General features: G+C 39.7%; 1 protein-coding gene across 1 annotated transcript in view; it reads left to right on the top strand.

Annotated features, from left to right (window-relative positions):
- The window catches only part of SERGEF (secretion regulating guanine nucleotide exchange factor), a 141,937-nt gene that overhangs the window by 65,592 nt on the left and 59,184 nt on the right, over positions 1-17,161 (top strand). The window contains exon 10 of the mRNA XM_054634198.2: positions 12,956-12,992. Within this exon, the coding sequence (XP_054490173.2) occupies positions 12,956-12,992 (37 nt within the window). The remainder of the gene's footprint in view (positions 1-12,955; positions 12,993-17,161) is intronic.

Here is a 17,161-nt window from a genome sequence, read left to right as displayed (position 1 = left end):
TAATTAGTGGTGAAGTCTGGTGGGCTGTTGACTTTAATATAACCTCAGTACTTTTCATCGGTTGCAAAAATGCTGCTACTTTAATAAAAGATATTGAAACTGTTCTTGACAGTTTCTATATTTTGTCTTCTGTCAAGTGGCATAGACTGTTGTATCAGATGAAGCTAGGATTTTAAAATTTAAAAAATTTTATTATTTAACTAATATTTTTTAAATTGAAAGGAAAGTAGGTATTGTGAAGGGATTTCTGATCAGTAAATATACAGATATATTACAGATATCCATCTAATATCAATAATATCTATCTAATAGCTAATAATATAGATAATAATTATAGTATAATAATATATACAGACATATATATTATATAAATATACAAAGTCACAATGACTCTCATGTTGTATTGAGGAATGTGTTCCTGTCTTCAGGTTTTATTTTAAAGCATCCATTCCTTTTTATAATGAGAATATAGCACTGCTCATGAAATGTTATTTGAAAAATTGTCCTGTCTGTCTGGATTCCTGTGTGCTGTTACAGAGCCACCCTGTGAGAGCAACAGGAAAAATGTGATTTAACAGTAGGAGGATAGGGGCCTGACTTCTGTGCATGTGGGAATATTGTAATCTTTCTGAGCAGCAGGAAGACAGATGAATTAATGCAGGAAGCCACTGACAGTATCTCTGCCCTCCTGGCTCTCCTTTAAGCCATGATGCAACAAAATATTTCAGTGTGGAACCTTATGGAAAAAGTTGTGATTGCAATATCAGGGACTGTGGTCACAATTTATTCAGGAGGAGGGCATTTTGTATTAAAAATATAGAAGTGGGCATTTTATATTAAAAACTGCATTACCTGTTTCTAAGTCATTAACAAGTTGGAAATAAGAGGTTTTAAGGGATATCCAACAGGTGGGAAATCCTTCCACTCCCCTGAATTGAAGCATTAGGCACTGGTTGCATCCTGGCCTGTGAGCTACCACAGCACAGAATGACCAGCTCCAATTAAGAGGGATAGGAAAAGATACTGAGGGTGAGTTTGCTCTCAGACAAATAAAAGAGACTATGCACTGTCAATAGTAAAACATCTTAAATATGTCTATTGGCAAAACCCTGGGAAGGCAAATTCTGTGTTAGTAGAATTTTCTATTTTGCATTTGAGGGAAAAAGCAAGAGTATCATAAAGGGATGAGATTCTCTTCTCCATAGTAGCATTTTTTTCAGCCTCTAGAGGTAGAATTTTAAAAATCAAACCTGAAACTTTGTGGTTTTGGGAATTTAAAGAGAGATGGCTCAAGTGCTGTATAGGTTGTTGATGTGAATAATTTTTTCCCAGAATGTCAGGTAAGTTTCAGAAGATTGGTTGGATGACAATGCCCTGCCAGTATTTTAAAGGACTGAACAAAATGACTCAAATAATTTTAGGCCTGTCAGCCTGGTATTTGCCTTGGCTAAGTAATGGTGTGCCTGACGTGAATTTGGATCAATAAAAGTTTAAAGGATTATGATGTAGTTGCTTGCAAGTGAGTATGTGACTATGGAAAATATATCTTGTCAGTCTAATGTGATACCTACTTTTTGTGAGATAAAAGCTTGATAAATGCCTCAGTGTCAAACACAGGCCTAATATACTTGGATTTCTGTCAGGCAGTTGCCTGGACAGTGTATGGCATTCTGATCAGGAAATTAGAGAGATACACAATTGCAATAACAAAAAAATGAAAAAACCATTTAAAAAAAGACAAATTGGCTCTGAGAAGTCCTAGAAATATGACTTTAAATCAAAGTCTTTATCAAATATGTGTTTCTTGTGGAATAACTGGTATTAATAAATTACCAGGACTGCTTGTGTGCTTAGGACTAAACTAATCTAATTTCTTGCTTTTTGTGTTGCTGTTACATATTGAATGGATATTTCTGGTGAATTGTCTACAGTGATGCTGTATAGTTCTCCTGAGAGGTTCCAACTAGTTTAGAATCTTTCTGTATATTTGAACAGTCTAAATGATTCTTTTTGGTATCCAGAAAGATTTATTATGCTCCACCTGACCATGGTAAATTTTGTCTGTCTCAGTCTTGCCCATTTATCAAGCTTTATGAACTTCTTCTGGAGGTTTGATTCAAGAACTCTAAATGAATTCATATTGCAGAACCTTCACTATCCATCCTGCTCCCTTTGTAGGAGGAGCAGTAAGGAAAGGGGTCAGCAGAACTGTTACTGTGGACTTCCAAACTCTTTAGGAGCCTGGTTGACAGAGTCCCTTGGGAGGCAATCCTGAAGGGCAGGGAAGTCAGGAAGGCTGGACATTTTCCAGTAAGGAAATCCTAAAGACACAGGAGCAGGATGTCCTTATGAGCTGAAAGAAGAGCTGGTGCAAGAAGACCAGCTTGGCTGAACAGGGAGCTTTGGCTGGAACTCAGAGGCAAAAAAAAGTGGGTTTATCACCTTTGGAAGAAGGAGTAGGCAGCTCAGGAGGACTACAGGGATGTCATGAGGTCATGGAGGGAGCAAATTTGAAGGGTCAAAAGCCAACTGGAATTCAATCTGGCTACTGCCATGAAAGATAATAAAAATCTTTCTATAAATACAAGAGAATCTACATCCTTTATTGGATGTGGGGGGGATATAGGGTGACAGAGAATGAGGAAAAGGTTGTATTGCCTTCTTTGCCAGTCTTTAATAGGAAGGCCAGTTGTTCTCCAGGTACCAGTCCCCTGACTTGGAAGAGAGGGAGAAGAATGAATCCCCATAATCCAAGGGAAATGGTCAGTGACTACTTAGACACACACAAGTCTTCAGGCTGGAGGGGTCTGTCAGAAGGTACTGAGGGAGTCTGTCTGAGGGTACTGAGGGAGCTCATGGCAATGCTCACTAAGCCACTTTCCATCCTTTATCAGCAGTACTGATGCACTGGGGAGGTTGGCAAATGTGACACTGAGTTACAAGAGTGGCCAGAAGGAGGACCTGGGGAGCTACAGGCCTGTCAGCCTGACCTTGGTACCTGGGCAGGTCCCTGAGCAGATTGTCCTGAGTGCCACCATGTGGCACGTGCAGGACAGCCGGGACATCAGATAGGGGCTCATGAAAGGCTGGCCCTACTTGACCTACTTGATCTCCTCTGACAAGGTGACCTGCTGGGTGGATGAGGAAGGGGCTGTGGATGTTGTCTACCAGGACTTCAGTAAAGCTTTTAACACCATTTCCCACAGTGTTCTCCTGGAGAAATTGGCAGGCCATGGCTGGGACAGATGCACTCTTTGGTGGGTAAAAACTGGCTGGATGGTGAGGCCCAGAGAGTGGTGGGAAAAGGGAGTTGAGTCTGGCTGGTGTCTGGTCACCAGTGGTGTTCCCCAGGGCTCAGTGTCAGGCCCAGTCCTGTTCAGTATCTTTATCAATGTTCTCAAGCATATTTTTGAATTGGAATGATTCTATGATTCTCTAGTTCAGTTATTTAATAAAAATACCTTTATATCAGCTGTGTAGAGCCTCTTCAGACATGTTCTTTTCCCTGATTCTTTCTTTGTGTCTAGTATCAGGGCTCAGTCTCACCCCTTGAGTCCTTTCAAATGGTGAACTTATTTATTCAGAAGAGCTTTCTTACTAATTTTTGTATTGGACTCTAAGCAAGTTTACATTTTATTTATTTCCAGCAAGCTTGCTTTAGGGAGCTGTGCTGTTAGTAAGTGCTACAGAAACAGAGAATCCAACATTGAAGAGCAGAGTTACATGATACCCTAAAGACATAAGCACCATTTATTTGGAGAGGTAAGGGAGCAGACAGTCAGCAAAATTCATGGCTTGGTATTCTTGTACAAGGATATAGAAGCTGCATGCCTGCAGCTCTTCTGGAAAGTAAATGAACCAAGAAAATTCTGTCCTCAAGTTGAGGTAGTTGGTGTATGAAAAAGTGTTTTTGTCTTCCTCTGTTATTTACTGTGTCATATTTTAGGAGAAGTTCTTAATGTGCTGGTGTTTCTTTGGCTAGGAGTTATGTTGATAACATTTCAATTTTTACATGCATGTTTGTGGGGGAGGGAGAGGTCAGTGAGTATCATGCTGGAAATAGGCAAAGATTTGCATTCTTGAACAGCTGCTAGTTATCTTGAATAATATTTCCCAAAGGCATTGGGTCCTGTAAAGGATGCTTCTAATGATATTACACAGTAGTAGTCCAGTACTTTAAATAACCTGCTCATTTCCTTCAAATGACATGAAATGTTTTGGAAATTAAGTAGGTTTTTTATTTCCTTCAATGGCACTGTACTTGTGTACTGCCAGTTTACACAAGCAGCAGTACACACTAAGGTCAGCCAGGCTAGCATAGAAATGAAAGCTCAATCCAATTTTGCATGAGAGCTTCCTTGAACGTTTAGTAATTTCCCTGAAAATTAGTCTTCCCACATCCAAGGTCTGGAAGTTGAACTGAGATGTTTAAAATGCTCTCATAAATTTGGGTTTACTGGTGGAAGAAGTAAAAAAGCCTCTGCACTATGAAATAGGGATAATATTCCATAATGACATCATTACTGGTATTATTTTGATAATATTGCCAGGAGTTTTGGATGTAGATTTTTGTGAAGGATTGCATGGGTAAAAAGCATATGAAAGAAGAAAATACTGTAAGGATGCTGAAAAAACCCCACATGCTAGAAAAGAAGGGTTATGGAGGGTGAGCAAAGTCAGACCTGACAATGGTGGGGCCAGTTCCCTCTGGCCCTAAAGAAGTGGCCACAGCCACACTACAGCACTTCCCTCCTTTAAGGGGGTATTTTAGGGACACCGTCTGCCTCTTCACAGCATCCAGTTAGACTACCCTGACAGTCAGTTGTTTGAGGGTATGAACTTCATAAGAGGTGCTATTTTTCTTTTGAGCCCTAAAAAAAAATGCAGTGCTTTGTGCTATTGTGTAATCCTGCAGGCTGAGTGTCCCGAGTTCACTGCAGTGTGTTTGTTGTGGAGAGGAATTGTAGCGACACGTCTTGCAGAAGCAGCACAGTGAGGGGAGAACAGAGTTCCTGAGAGCTCAGTGCCCATGATATGTGTGTTTGATTGCTCTCTGATTCTCCCCAGCTGCACTGAATATTCCAGAAAATATTCCAAATGCATTAAAAACAGTGGACTGTTTTGCCACAAGGAAAGAGATGTGAAACTCGGATTCTGTTGCAAAACTTAAAACTGCAGTTATACATCCACAAAAGGATGTGATTGTTTAAGTGGAATTCAATGTTTTGTTTCCAAATAATAACATGCTGTCATGACTTTTATTCTAAGCCTATAAAATTATTAATAATGATACATACTTTGACAGAATGTTTGTCTGTAATCATTGTTTAACAGAACCATTGCATTAATTTCAGAGTACTAGAAATTAGCACGTTCAGATAGATAATGATGACATTTATATGCTATGGTGAACTTTTGTCTTTTTGCTGTTTTCATGTACAATAGAAAGAAAAGACAGATACTGAGTGGGTTTTTTGCATGCTGCAAGCCACAATTCTTGACCTGAAAACATCAGAATAATCTGATCATAAGGATGTGTGTGTTGATGGTAGAGACAAATCAGTGTGTAAGGAGGTTTTGAAACTTCGTGTTTCTGTGGCCTTGGCTTCTTTAATTTCTTATGTCAAAATGGTGTTTGTGGCCTCAAAGAGCAAACTAGTTGCTGTCCCCAAAGCAAACCTGAATAGATTATAAGGTATTCATTTTAGTGCCTGTCATACAGTTTATGAGAGAGTGACACTGAGAATGCAAGGAGCTGGGAATTGTGCATGAAACAAACCAAATCAAAGTAATCTTGAGACAAATGGTGAAGTTGTTCCCTTGGGTGTAGCTGTGCATTTGCTGAAGACCCCATTCCTCTAGCTCATATCTGGATGTCTGTAATGTTAGTAAGGATTTTGGTCTTGTGGGATTTGCAGTGCACAGTCATAGGTTTAGTCATGTTACCAGGGCTGCTGTGATGAATGATTTCTTTTTCAATCAGTAGGAATACTTCAGTCTTAATTTTCACAATATAATGAAGACTGAATGGAGAGCTCGTTACAGGAAACAAACTGAAATTGAATGACCATTACTTGGTTCATTTTAAAAATGATGAAAGGACAGGCAAAAATTGCTTTGTGGCTGAGGTCTTGATTACAAAAATGGAAAATTTTGATGGACCAGTGAGGCTGAGGGATATACAAAAGTGGCAGAGCTTGATTTTCCTGGAATGAAAGATACTAATGTTTTCTGGACCCCAAGGGAGGGAGAGAACTGCCTGAAGAAGGGTACAAGAACTAATTGAAAAATCTTGAGGCAAGAGTGAAGAGCCAGCTGACCTTGCTGACTTGTAAAGATTTTTATCACACTTGTTTTGGCTGCATTCTTGTCATTCGACTAAAACCTAATACCACTGAGTGTTCTTACTGAGATCTCAGCACTTTTTGTTGTTCTGGAGTCATCTAAAGATGAGGTGCTTTTCATAGGTGGACACAGATCTTACTCTGTGTTGACCTCCTCAGTCTTTTCATTCTCAGCCTTAGGCAAACAGTCCATATTTAATTTTTTCAATGTAACCAGTTTTTCAATGTTATCTCCCCTCGAGTAGACTTAGGAGATGCAGGTGGGTTACTGTGATGTAAACCTTCAGTGAAAATGTTGGCTTCTTTAACAAATAGCTTTTCTTTCCTTCTTTTATTTTCATCTCCTGTGCCTTATCACTAATGACAGGGTTTTGGGGTTGTGATGTTTCCTCTCTGATACTAAAAGATTAGTTGGTTTTTGGTATGTGGTTTTATTTTGGCTGTTTGGGGGGTTTTTGTGCATTTGTGGGTAGTTGTGTTTTTTTCTTATTGGTGGTTGGGTTCTTTTTGTTGTTGCTGTTTGTGGTTTGGTTTTTTTGGTTTTTTGCTTTGTACTTAACAAATGCTTCCATCATGTGCAAGCACTTGAGACCCAAGGTGCACCGGCTGAATCACAGAATTCCAACTGCACCGTGTTAACCACAAGAAAGCTTTTCTGGATGTGTGATGCTCAGTCAGGGGAGAGCAGAGCAATTTCTCACTGTGGTTAGTGTCACAGAGTGGGAAGGTGTGCAGGGACACGTGTATGTGTCACATGGCACAGGGGGTGTGAAGGCAAGCTCTTGGTGCTGGCCTCCTGGCTTTTTGGTGACTGTAAGGCAATTGGCAGGGCAGGATGTTGAGGGATGGAAGATGGGACTCTGAAAACAGTGGGTAGAGAAGCAAGGGAAATGCTGCATGGGGGGAAAAGCATTTTGTGTCTTGTGCTACAAGTGATGCAGGCTTGGAATTACTTTCAGGCAGGGAGGGCGTAGATCATAACTCTGGAAGCTGCTGGGAGCTGTAAAATCTTCCTTTGAAAGCTTACTGCAGCCTGGCAATGCCTTAATGCTTCCTCTTCTCTTCCATGCTTGCAAAGGTCTGCTTACGTGGCACATTAGCTTTAGGTCAGGTGTGTTTTGAGAAGAAATGTTTTCTTCCACACCTTATTATGTCCATTCAGTTTAAATTTTATTGTGAATTTTCTTGTTGTAGGGGAAAGTAAAACTACATCAAGACTAAAAAGCCAATCACACAACTATAAAAAAAAATCTGCTTTAAGTAGAAAACTTGATGAAAAATGGAAAATATCCTGTGATCTACAGGACACTAGCCCTCTTACTTTTCACCTGCTGCAGCCAACAGCTAGGAGCATGTTCTGCATTAAAGTGGACTTAGTCTTATGCTGGCCAAGGAATGTGACTAGGTTAGCAAGCTGCTTTCTTATCAATCAGGAGTCAAATGATCCAGAAGAGGAACACAGAGTTCCTAGTAAAGGATCATTGGAAGCAGGACAGCTTTGCTAATTAGATTCCTTTTACTTTATTTTTACACATCAATAGAATTCTGCATACAAATGCAGTTGCACCGAGGGTGTCAAACAGTACAAATTGTTGTTACACACATTAATCAAGGGCATGGAAGAGCAGCTCCGGGAGAGAAGATTCCCCTGCCTTATGTAAGCTTTGATCTGCAGTCTCTCGGTCACCTCCTTGCCTTCCATTAGGACTTCTGATCTCAGAAGGAATAAAATTTGCCATTTTCTGTCCCTGGCAATTTCCTTACAGTGAAATTTGTCAAAAGACATGAGATACCATGGCTAAAGTCCTGGATAAAAGTACTTATGTGCCCACCCTTTCAGAGGTTTCCTTCCCTTGCCTCCTGCCCTCTCCCTCTCCCTGAAAAAGAGCTTTGTGCAATTAGGAAGACAGAGACTAGAATCTGCATGCCACTTAAACATCAGTTCATTCATCCTTAAAAATTTTCTTTGTACTTCATGCTCTCATCTCTAAGAAGTGATAGAAGCCTCCACAGCCTTTCATGTTTTGGGAAATAATTGCACTGAAGGGAATTAACGTGCGTTCATAGGGTGGTGAAACAAAAATAAATGGAATTGAGGTATTTTTGTTGCTCTAGTTTAACACCTTGATGTTTGGATGCTTGTGATTTTTCATCCTGTAATCCCTCTTGTGAATCCAACTCCCTGTGCCCCTTCCTTGCACCCTTACCTGTACTGTCCCTTCCCCTCTGCTGCAGTGGGAGGTTGACTTTGCCTGCAGGTCTGATTCCATTTTTTTCCTGGTGGGTTGCACTCAGTCAAAGGGCTGGGGTTACAGAAAGAAAAGAAAGAATAGCCTTGTGGTCATGGTACTAGCCTGAAACTTGGATTTTTATACACTTTGTCAGACTTGTTTTGTTACAGTACTTGGAAGTCCCTTAGGGGATGGTTGGCAAAAGGTGTTTTTGTCTCTTAATTACCTCTGAAATCCAAGGGAGACTGCATGTCTAAATATCCACAGGAGTCTTGTCCTGTATGTGTTGGTTTGCTGTCTGCAAAGGTGAGATCTCTATCCCAGACAGAAAATGTTTTGTCTGAACTTTCTTCCCTGATAAATATCTTATGTAGTAGATAACCTTCTTTTCCTAATATGCACATACATACATACATACATACATACATATATATATATTTTTTTTTTCTTTTTTGTATCTATACACACACACCCAGGTATATATGGGAATGTTTATATAACATGTGCTAAACATTATTTTGCTTCTTCATGCAGTGTTTTTAAGATATAAAATATTTCACTTAAGAATAAAATATTTTTCTCTTTTTTGCATAACCCATTGATTTTACATTCAGTCAATTAATTTTTGTGAGGACTGGGCCGTAAGCATATATGTAGGCTGCAGAAAGGTGTTGGTGTTTTGCCCAGAGTTTGTGGTTGCTGTGCTAAGGTCTTTCCTCACCATCCTTGCAGTTTATGTCTGTGATGATGCTATTTATCATACTATTTATGATTAATAAAATGCTGGTCCCTTGGCTGCCTACACCAGACGTGTTAATTCTGGATGGATGGATGGATCTGAACCACAGCCATTGCTAGGTACAAAACAGCTTGCTAGCACACAATTTAAGGGAAGAAACAAACAATTTATGTATGGTTGAAAGAGCGCAGATAATAAGGTAAATAAGTTCTGGGTGAAATGGTCCCTAAGCATTCTTTGCCTGCCTTACAGACGTTTGTCACGTACCTTGAGATCATTTATATAGAGAACACAATATCCTTCACAACTTCTCCAGTTTCCCTCCAAACTGAGAACTTTAGTGTGAATTCTTTACTGTGTAGGGAGTTGTGTTTCTTGAGCTCACAGAATGCTTTGCTCAGTAGCAGTCTCTCTGATTTGTCATTAAGTTTAGTGATTTTTTTCTTCAATTAAAACATAATGTAAAATTATTGCCCAATTAGAAAGCATTATTGTGTGTTTATAAGCATCCCTGAATGTACTAACCTACTGGAAGCATGCAGATGTCTGTTGGAATTTAATTTCTCTGCAGCGCATTGGGGGTGGGGACAGAAGAGAAGTAGCCAGAAAATTATAGTTGCTGCAGTAAATACCAGGCTTCTCCCAGTGACCTGCACTGACTGAAGAGTTTATTACATCTAATGGAAGCATAAAGTATCTGTTCAGCAATGCTGTTCTCTGGCTGGTCTGTATTTGTACCAGCAAATCAATCACTCTTGGCTGATTGTTGCCTGTTGTGGGGAGTCACAGAGAAGAAGGGGTGCCACATTTTAAACTTTATTGTATGAAAGATGTTGTGAAATACCTGCAAGGCTTCAGTGAACGTTAAGCTGTGGCAGCCTTGCTTCACCTCTGTGGTGTGGTCCCTCCTGAGCTCCAGAGGCATAGGTGTGCAGGCCAGCAGGAATCCTGTGGGTGGATGGTATAGCCTGCAGCAAGGAGCATGGATGATGGACAAGGTGTTCCAGAAAGCTAAATTTAGAGCTCTCTAAGGTTTTTTTTAATCTGGGGGTTCCTACAAAGTCAGTCTGTGTTGTCAGGTGGTGACACCCTGTGATAAGGCAGAGGTGTGGTGAACCTTGTGCTCTAAATTGGGCAAATTCTACTTTGGAGCACAGAACTGCTGCTGGTACAGGGTGTGTGCTGTCCTTGCTCTGGGATGTCGAGGGTGAATCCAGGGCACTGCCTTCAGCAGAACCACTTGACTTGGTTCCAGTTAAAGCTGGCACGTCACTGAGGTGCCTTTCACCCCCCAGAAGAGGTGTTTTTGTGCTTTGCAGTAGGTTGTACCCCATCAGTGCCAGAGCTGCAGCATGTTGGCCATGAGTGGCTGCCTTGGGGGCAGCTCCCCAGGGCTGGCCAGTCTGTGTCACACAGCAATTTGACTGAGTTCCTCACAGCCTGATGGCTGGCTGGTGGGAGCTCTGAATGGTGGCCAGAGTAACAGCTACATGAGCAAAGCTGCTTGAGATCACCAGCATTCTTTTATCTGCTTTGCAGGCTCTGTACCTGCTGCTATTGGATGTAGCAAAAAAAAAAAAAAAGCTTCTTTGTCAGGGGTGGTTTTTTACAATCTAAATAACACCTTGTTCGTGTGGGGCTTTTTTTTTCTCCTTTTTTTTTTTTTAATGTAGTGTTTCTGGAGCGGGTCCTGGCAGTGTCAGCCACCAGCCTGAGCAGTTCTTTTGTGCCAATGCTTTTGAATCTCTGCCTGTGTCAGTGTATTTCCGAGGGAATTAGCCAAGATTATTCACACCTCAGATAAAATTTATTTATTCTATTAGCAGTGACTTCAATATATCCAATTTTCAGCACTTGGTGAAGAGGAGAATTTTGCTTTTTTTGCTAGAAAGCCTTTGCATGTGCTTCCATGTGTGGATCTTGTTGCCATGGCATCAGCTTATAAGCCTGAGAAGCACAGGTGGGAGCATTAGCCAGTAAATAGGCATTAGGAACCAGCCCTGCTGCTGTGTAGGGCTCGGTCTAGTGGTAAGGATAGAGATGTGGAATATGGCAGTGATTTAGGTATTTTAGTGGCTGGGACTTGGAGCTTTTCCTGTCTGCAGTATTGTGGAATAAAGGACTCGATGCAGTCCTGCTAGTGCTCTTGCAAAGGCATTGCTTTTCCTGCTGCTTTGTCTTGATTTTTCTGAAGATGAGGCCATGCTGGAATGTGCTGTCACTTGAATTATTTTTCTTGCCCTGTTTTCCCAAATGCTTTAATGTGTTGTCTAAGCACCTTTATTCTAAAGAGTCTTTTTCTTCTTCCTTGCCATTGTTGTGTTGGGATGGCTTTGCCATAATGTTTTCATGTAGCAGTTGTGACACTAGTAAAATGTGCATAGTAGTGATTGTGGTGCTCATTTGTAACACAGGAGCTCAAGCTACTCAGTGTGTCAGTCTTGGGTATCTCTTCACCAGTAAATACTCAAGCACAGTGAGCTGAGCACAAGGCCTGTTTTATTAACTTCTATGGTTTTATGTTCTGCAGACATGGAGGTGATTATAGCTGTTTCTCTGGCTGTAAAAGCTATAGAGTTATGCATGCGCACAACCATATAAACTTTTGATGGTATGGACTTCTAGTTTTTAATATAATTGAGCACATACTCCTGTATTATGTTTTGCCATTGCAAATATTCTTTAGGAAGAATGTGCTTATTAATTTTCTCCAGCTCAGTATTAGGTATAATGGGCAAGTACTTTCAAGACAGTGAACTGGATACAGGATTTTGAGGGGGTTGCTTTTATTTAAATTAAAAACTTGAGGACACTCAGCAGAGTAACCTTGTGTGAAGTGAAGTCTCTTACATTAGACAATTATGCCAGCAGTGACCTTGCAAAAGAAATTCTGTAGCAAAGACAAGCCCTGGCAGTAAGGACAGGGGGCTGCTCTGGGTGCCTGTGTTACCATCATTGGTGGGCAACTTACAAAAACTCAGTACACCAAAGCAACTTAAACATCAGACATGTTCACAGCAGCTACAAAGAAGGATGAAAAATACCTGAACCATAAGTTTGCTTTGAAAAGAAATTCGTAACTGATTTCCATCATTAAAGAGCTAACAGAAGGGTCGAGTCCCAGGGTAGTTTTTCTCCATTCTAGACAAATGACTGTAGGGATCATATTGCATCAGGTTTATCACACTGAACCTGTATGCTTTGAGCAGTTCCGCAGGGGTCAGCTGGAAAAACAGTATAGGTAAGAGAGATGGAAATCTTCATCACCCTTTTGATTCCCAGCTGCTTCTGTATGGCTTAATCTGTGTTTGCTCTGTGCCTCTTGGATCCAGTGGGTGTTGTCAAAGGTGTGATGTTTTTGCAGAATCATGGCCAGTCTTGCTTGAAAGGGTTGAAATGTCTGCATTTTGAAAAGAAAATACCTCTTTATTAAACAAACAATCGTGCACTCCTGCCACTAAGCCCCTAAGTGAGGCTACAAATGAAATTCCATTTAAGAGAGAGAACACTTCAACCTTGATTTTGCATCCTAAAAACTGTAGTTGTTTGTTTCGGGTTAATTTTTAATTTCCTATCATAATTGTGACTGTCTTCCTTCTGGTAGGCAGGTTCTGATTTAGTCATTCATATTTCTTTTTCAGATTGCATGTGGCTCAGAGCATAATCTGGCAATAGTTGGTAAGTAGCTTAATTTTATTACAAATCCTCTCACCTTTTTTTCATTTTTAGTAGCACAAGATGAAAGAAAAATATGTACATCAAACATACTGAATGATTATGAGCATTGTGTGCAGCTGAAAGGAGGAAAGTAACATATAGATGTAGAGGAAAGAAGAAGAGAAACTGGTGACAGTAAGTGCTGGTGATGAAATTGTGGCCTTGTAGACCAGCCCCTGTAAGGAGGGAGGGGTTGATGGATATAACAGGAAAATACATTTGCAAAGTGTTACAGCCTGCTTTAGCCTGGAGCCATTGCAACAATCCAGGCTGCAGATTCAGAATAGCACCTAAGCTTGATGCTGGTCAAAAGTATCTCTGTTTAACAAGATGGAAATTATTAACATGGAAATTAGTGCTGAAAAGAGTCCAGGGTCTTTTGTTGTTCAAAGCTTGGAAAATCTTCAAAATGTCAGTCAGTGGTAGACAGGTTCTTTAGTGCATTTTAGCATAATGCAGCTGTAGTAATAATGATGGAAGTACTAGGAAGCTAATGTCGGTGCAGAAATTGAATTTTGTGTCTAATTCCAGGAACAATCGGATTCTTGCTTTCATGTGATGAGTTGATAACTGAAGTTTGATACATGATTGCTATTATATGTAATTACTTGTTTAGGAACATTTTTAACTGTAGATTTTCGAGTGCTTTATAAACGAGGTCAGCATAATTATCCCCATTAATAGACAGGACAAGACAGATGAAGAAAGGAATTCTGTGCTAATGAGAGCTGGAAATGAAGCAGCACTCCATCCATGTAGATGTTTTTGATTGTTGTGACTGATGCATTGAGGTGTCAAGTAAAGAATTTCCTTAATTTTCTAAGTGTGGCTTGACAGAGGTAGAGAAAAGCAGCTATTTGATATTCAACCTGCTTTCCGTGCACTATTTTTTCAGGTTCTGTTAAGTGGCCACAAAGGTGGCATTTTCTGTATTTCCATATCTGCTGTAGTGTATTTCCTAATTATCCTTCTCCAGTTAAACCTTGTGGTGAACTTGTTAAATGCCATTAAGTTTATGGCTGGATTTAAGAAAAGATTTTTCCTTTTACCTTCTCCCTACTTGTTCAGTGTCACATGCCTGTATTAATTGTCAGGCTGGTGCTTCTGAATGTCGACTGAAGAGCAATCTTGTTTCTTGCTGAATTGATGAAGTAAAAATGTGCTGCTGGCAGATTCCTCCAGTGTGCATGAAAGCAAAGCATTGAGTTTGAACAACCTTCTCTCTGCTTATGTCCTTTTAAGCTTTCTGCCTTCTAGGCAGAAATCTCTGGAAAAAATGGGTTGGGGAAAGAAATTCTAGAAGAAAGTGACAATAAACGAAGAACTTTGCATATGTAAAGAACACCATATGCCTATCTAAGCTGCATGCTATGCTCATTGAATTCAATGGGGGAATTATCAGTGCTGGAAGCCAGTCAATTTTATTTTAAGGACAACAGAAATGTGATGTTGCAAATTTTTTGAACTAAAGAACTATGATACAATTTTCCCTGAATTGAATTTTACATATGTTTTTAAGAGGTTGACTTTTTAGAACATTCTGTGGTAAGATTTCTCTGATCACTGGGCATTCTTGGTTCGAAGTTGTCAGCTGTTATACTTCTTAAAAGATATCACACAGATTTCCATGAATGTGTCTACTTGATTCTACAATTTTCTAATGACTTATCATTCAAGCAGCGTTCATTTATAACAACTATATCAGCCATGTCTTTCTTAATTAGTAAATGCTTGAGTGATTGACTTTTAAACTGAAATAATTCAAGTTCAGTATGACAGGTAAACTGAAAGGCCTTTAACAGTATAATATTCAAGTCAGTATTTCTGGTTGTATATACAAATGTGCTTGTGCTTTGTTTGTTGCATCATCTTTTAAATAGAAAGATTTTTAGGACGGAGAGGCTGGATTTGTGATTCATTCCACAAATGCTGAAGTAGTGTTCCAATCATCTTGCTGGTGATACAAGCTGTTTGATTTGTAAGGCTAGCAAGCAGTTAGGTTTTTTCATGTGACTTTATATAGTCTGCATCCATTTGTACAGTTCAGTTATTTGAATTCTCTTTTCTTGCTTTCTTCTACTGAAGTCAGTGCAGAATTTTTCTGTTCTGTTCACTGTGATGGCTCTTGCTCCTTTTTTTAGGGCTATATTGGTAGTATTTTGGTTTTCATTTGGCTTTCATAATGAAGTAAATGTTTGATATAAAGGAGAATGAGATGTAGGTTGTCTTGAAATGTACCTGCTTTTTTAAACTTAAAGAGTTAAAAGTTGCTATTAGTTTGTAAAAAAAGTGTAAACATCTTCACTCGTAGCTCGTGCTGAAAACACATTTTTATCTTCATTTGGGGTTGTACTGTGCAATTAATTCTAAAATTTGTAAGTGTTGTAATATTTTTTATGTTTGTATGACTTTTCACTTGAGAACAAAAATCCTTGCCTGCTAAGAGAAGACCTTGCACTTTTCACCTCAATCAAGGATTAATCATCTTAGGAGCCAGCCTATTTTTGTACTGAAATAAATGGGTAGTTATTTAATAAATGTTGTATAACATATCTGAAAAACACCTTGCTACACTGAAAACTTTGTATGTACTTACTGAGCATTTTCTACCTGGATGGGAAACCTGCAATGTTAGTGCTGAACTTGGTGATACTGAGACAGACTCTTTGAATGACTGAAATACAGAATGGAACTAAATCACTGTGACAAAGCTGGGTTCTTTCCAGGTTTAGGGGTCTATAGTGTTTTCAGCACTGAAAAGGTAAGGAGGTTTGATTATTATCCTAAAGAGCCTGTGTTTAAAACCAGTATTTATGGAGAGGGCTCCTATCAGTTTTCTACCAACTCCCCAGTAAGAATTTGATGCTCCTTTTTTGAAAAAGAGAATAGTTATCTTTTAAGAGAACATGTAGCTCATGCAATGCTGCAGCTTAAATAATCAATCAATATTAACTGTGCAGAAGTAGAGATGCTATTAAATGCAGCAATGCCTTGACTGTGCTGCAACCACAGAGCACAGGACAGAATGCCATGAAGAATCTCCAAATGCATATGTCTTATTTTAGTAAAAATTAAACCATGGAATTTTATTCAAGCCTCCTGGAGGGAGTTACACCCCCCAGAAATCATTACAAGGATGACAGTTCTGTAGTCTGTCTCCCCAAAGTCTTTTTGGTCTTGCTTTTAGTAATTTTCTCAACCTGTATAAACTAATGAAAATCTTTTAAACAAAAGATACTGGAAGAGATGTAGGGAGGAGTGCTTGTTTTAAAAGCTAATTAGCTTCTGTTGAAGTCCAGCTTTAAAGGAGCCTTCAAAGGGGAGTTTGTTTGTTTGGAAGAGAAAGATGTGGATCTTTCAAGTTAACATTTTCTGGTGTGGTGTTTTGAAGGGGATAAGTGTTGGGACATGTGGCTACTTCAGATAGTGCAAAAAGCTTTTTCTTGCACTTTCATAGTCAGCACAGTGGATTCTGACTTTGCTTGTTTTCTTGCATGGAAGATTTAAAACATCCTTCAGTGAGATAGTCCCCAGATCCTGACTTGGGCACTGCTGTGTGGTGACCCACACCACAGAGGCACTGTCAGTGCAAGTGGTGGTGGTGCAGTGGTGTTCACAAGGAGAAATTGAGCTTTGTGATTCATGTCATTGTTACTCATTTGATACTTCTCTCTCCTTTGGCTTTTTCCCTATTCAGGTTACTTACTCAGTGCTGCTTAACCCACATGATTAATGATAGTGGAGAGGGCACTGTGTAATTAGTGTTAAAACAATAAAAATGAGCCCCAAAGGCCCAAGGTGGCCACCCAACCATAAGAGTGTTTTACACATGGAAGTACAGGTGACATGTGAGGAGGCAAGGCCCTGGCTGGTCACACAGAGTTTCAGTGTGTTCAGTGCAGCAGCATTACATTTTTAAAATCACTTCTCAACTTTCTGCTAAACCACAGGCCCTTCCAGAAGAGGCTTAGTTTTGTCTCCCATTGCCTTTTTTTGTGTGAATTAGAACAAGCTTCAGGATTTTGTCTTCTGTGGTTCATGTGCAATCACAGCTGTAAATATCACAACACGGGCATTCACATCCTTCTGAAACTGCAGTTGGAGAGTAAAACCCAACACTAAATTTAATG

The sequence above is a fragment of the Agelaius phoeniceus genome, chromosome 6 (genome assembly GCF_051311805.1).
Source record: "Agelaius phoeniceus isolate bAgePho1 chromosome 6, bAgePho1.hap1, whole genome shotgun sequence".
NCBI lineage: Eukaryota > Metazoa > Chordata > Aves > Passeriformes > Icteridae > Agelaius > Agelaius phoeniceus.
The sequence above is the reverse complement of the archived record's forward strand: the minus strand, read 5'-3'. Positions and strand labels throughout refer to the sequence as shown.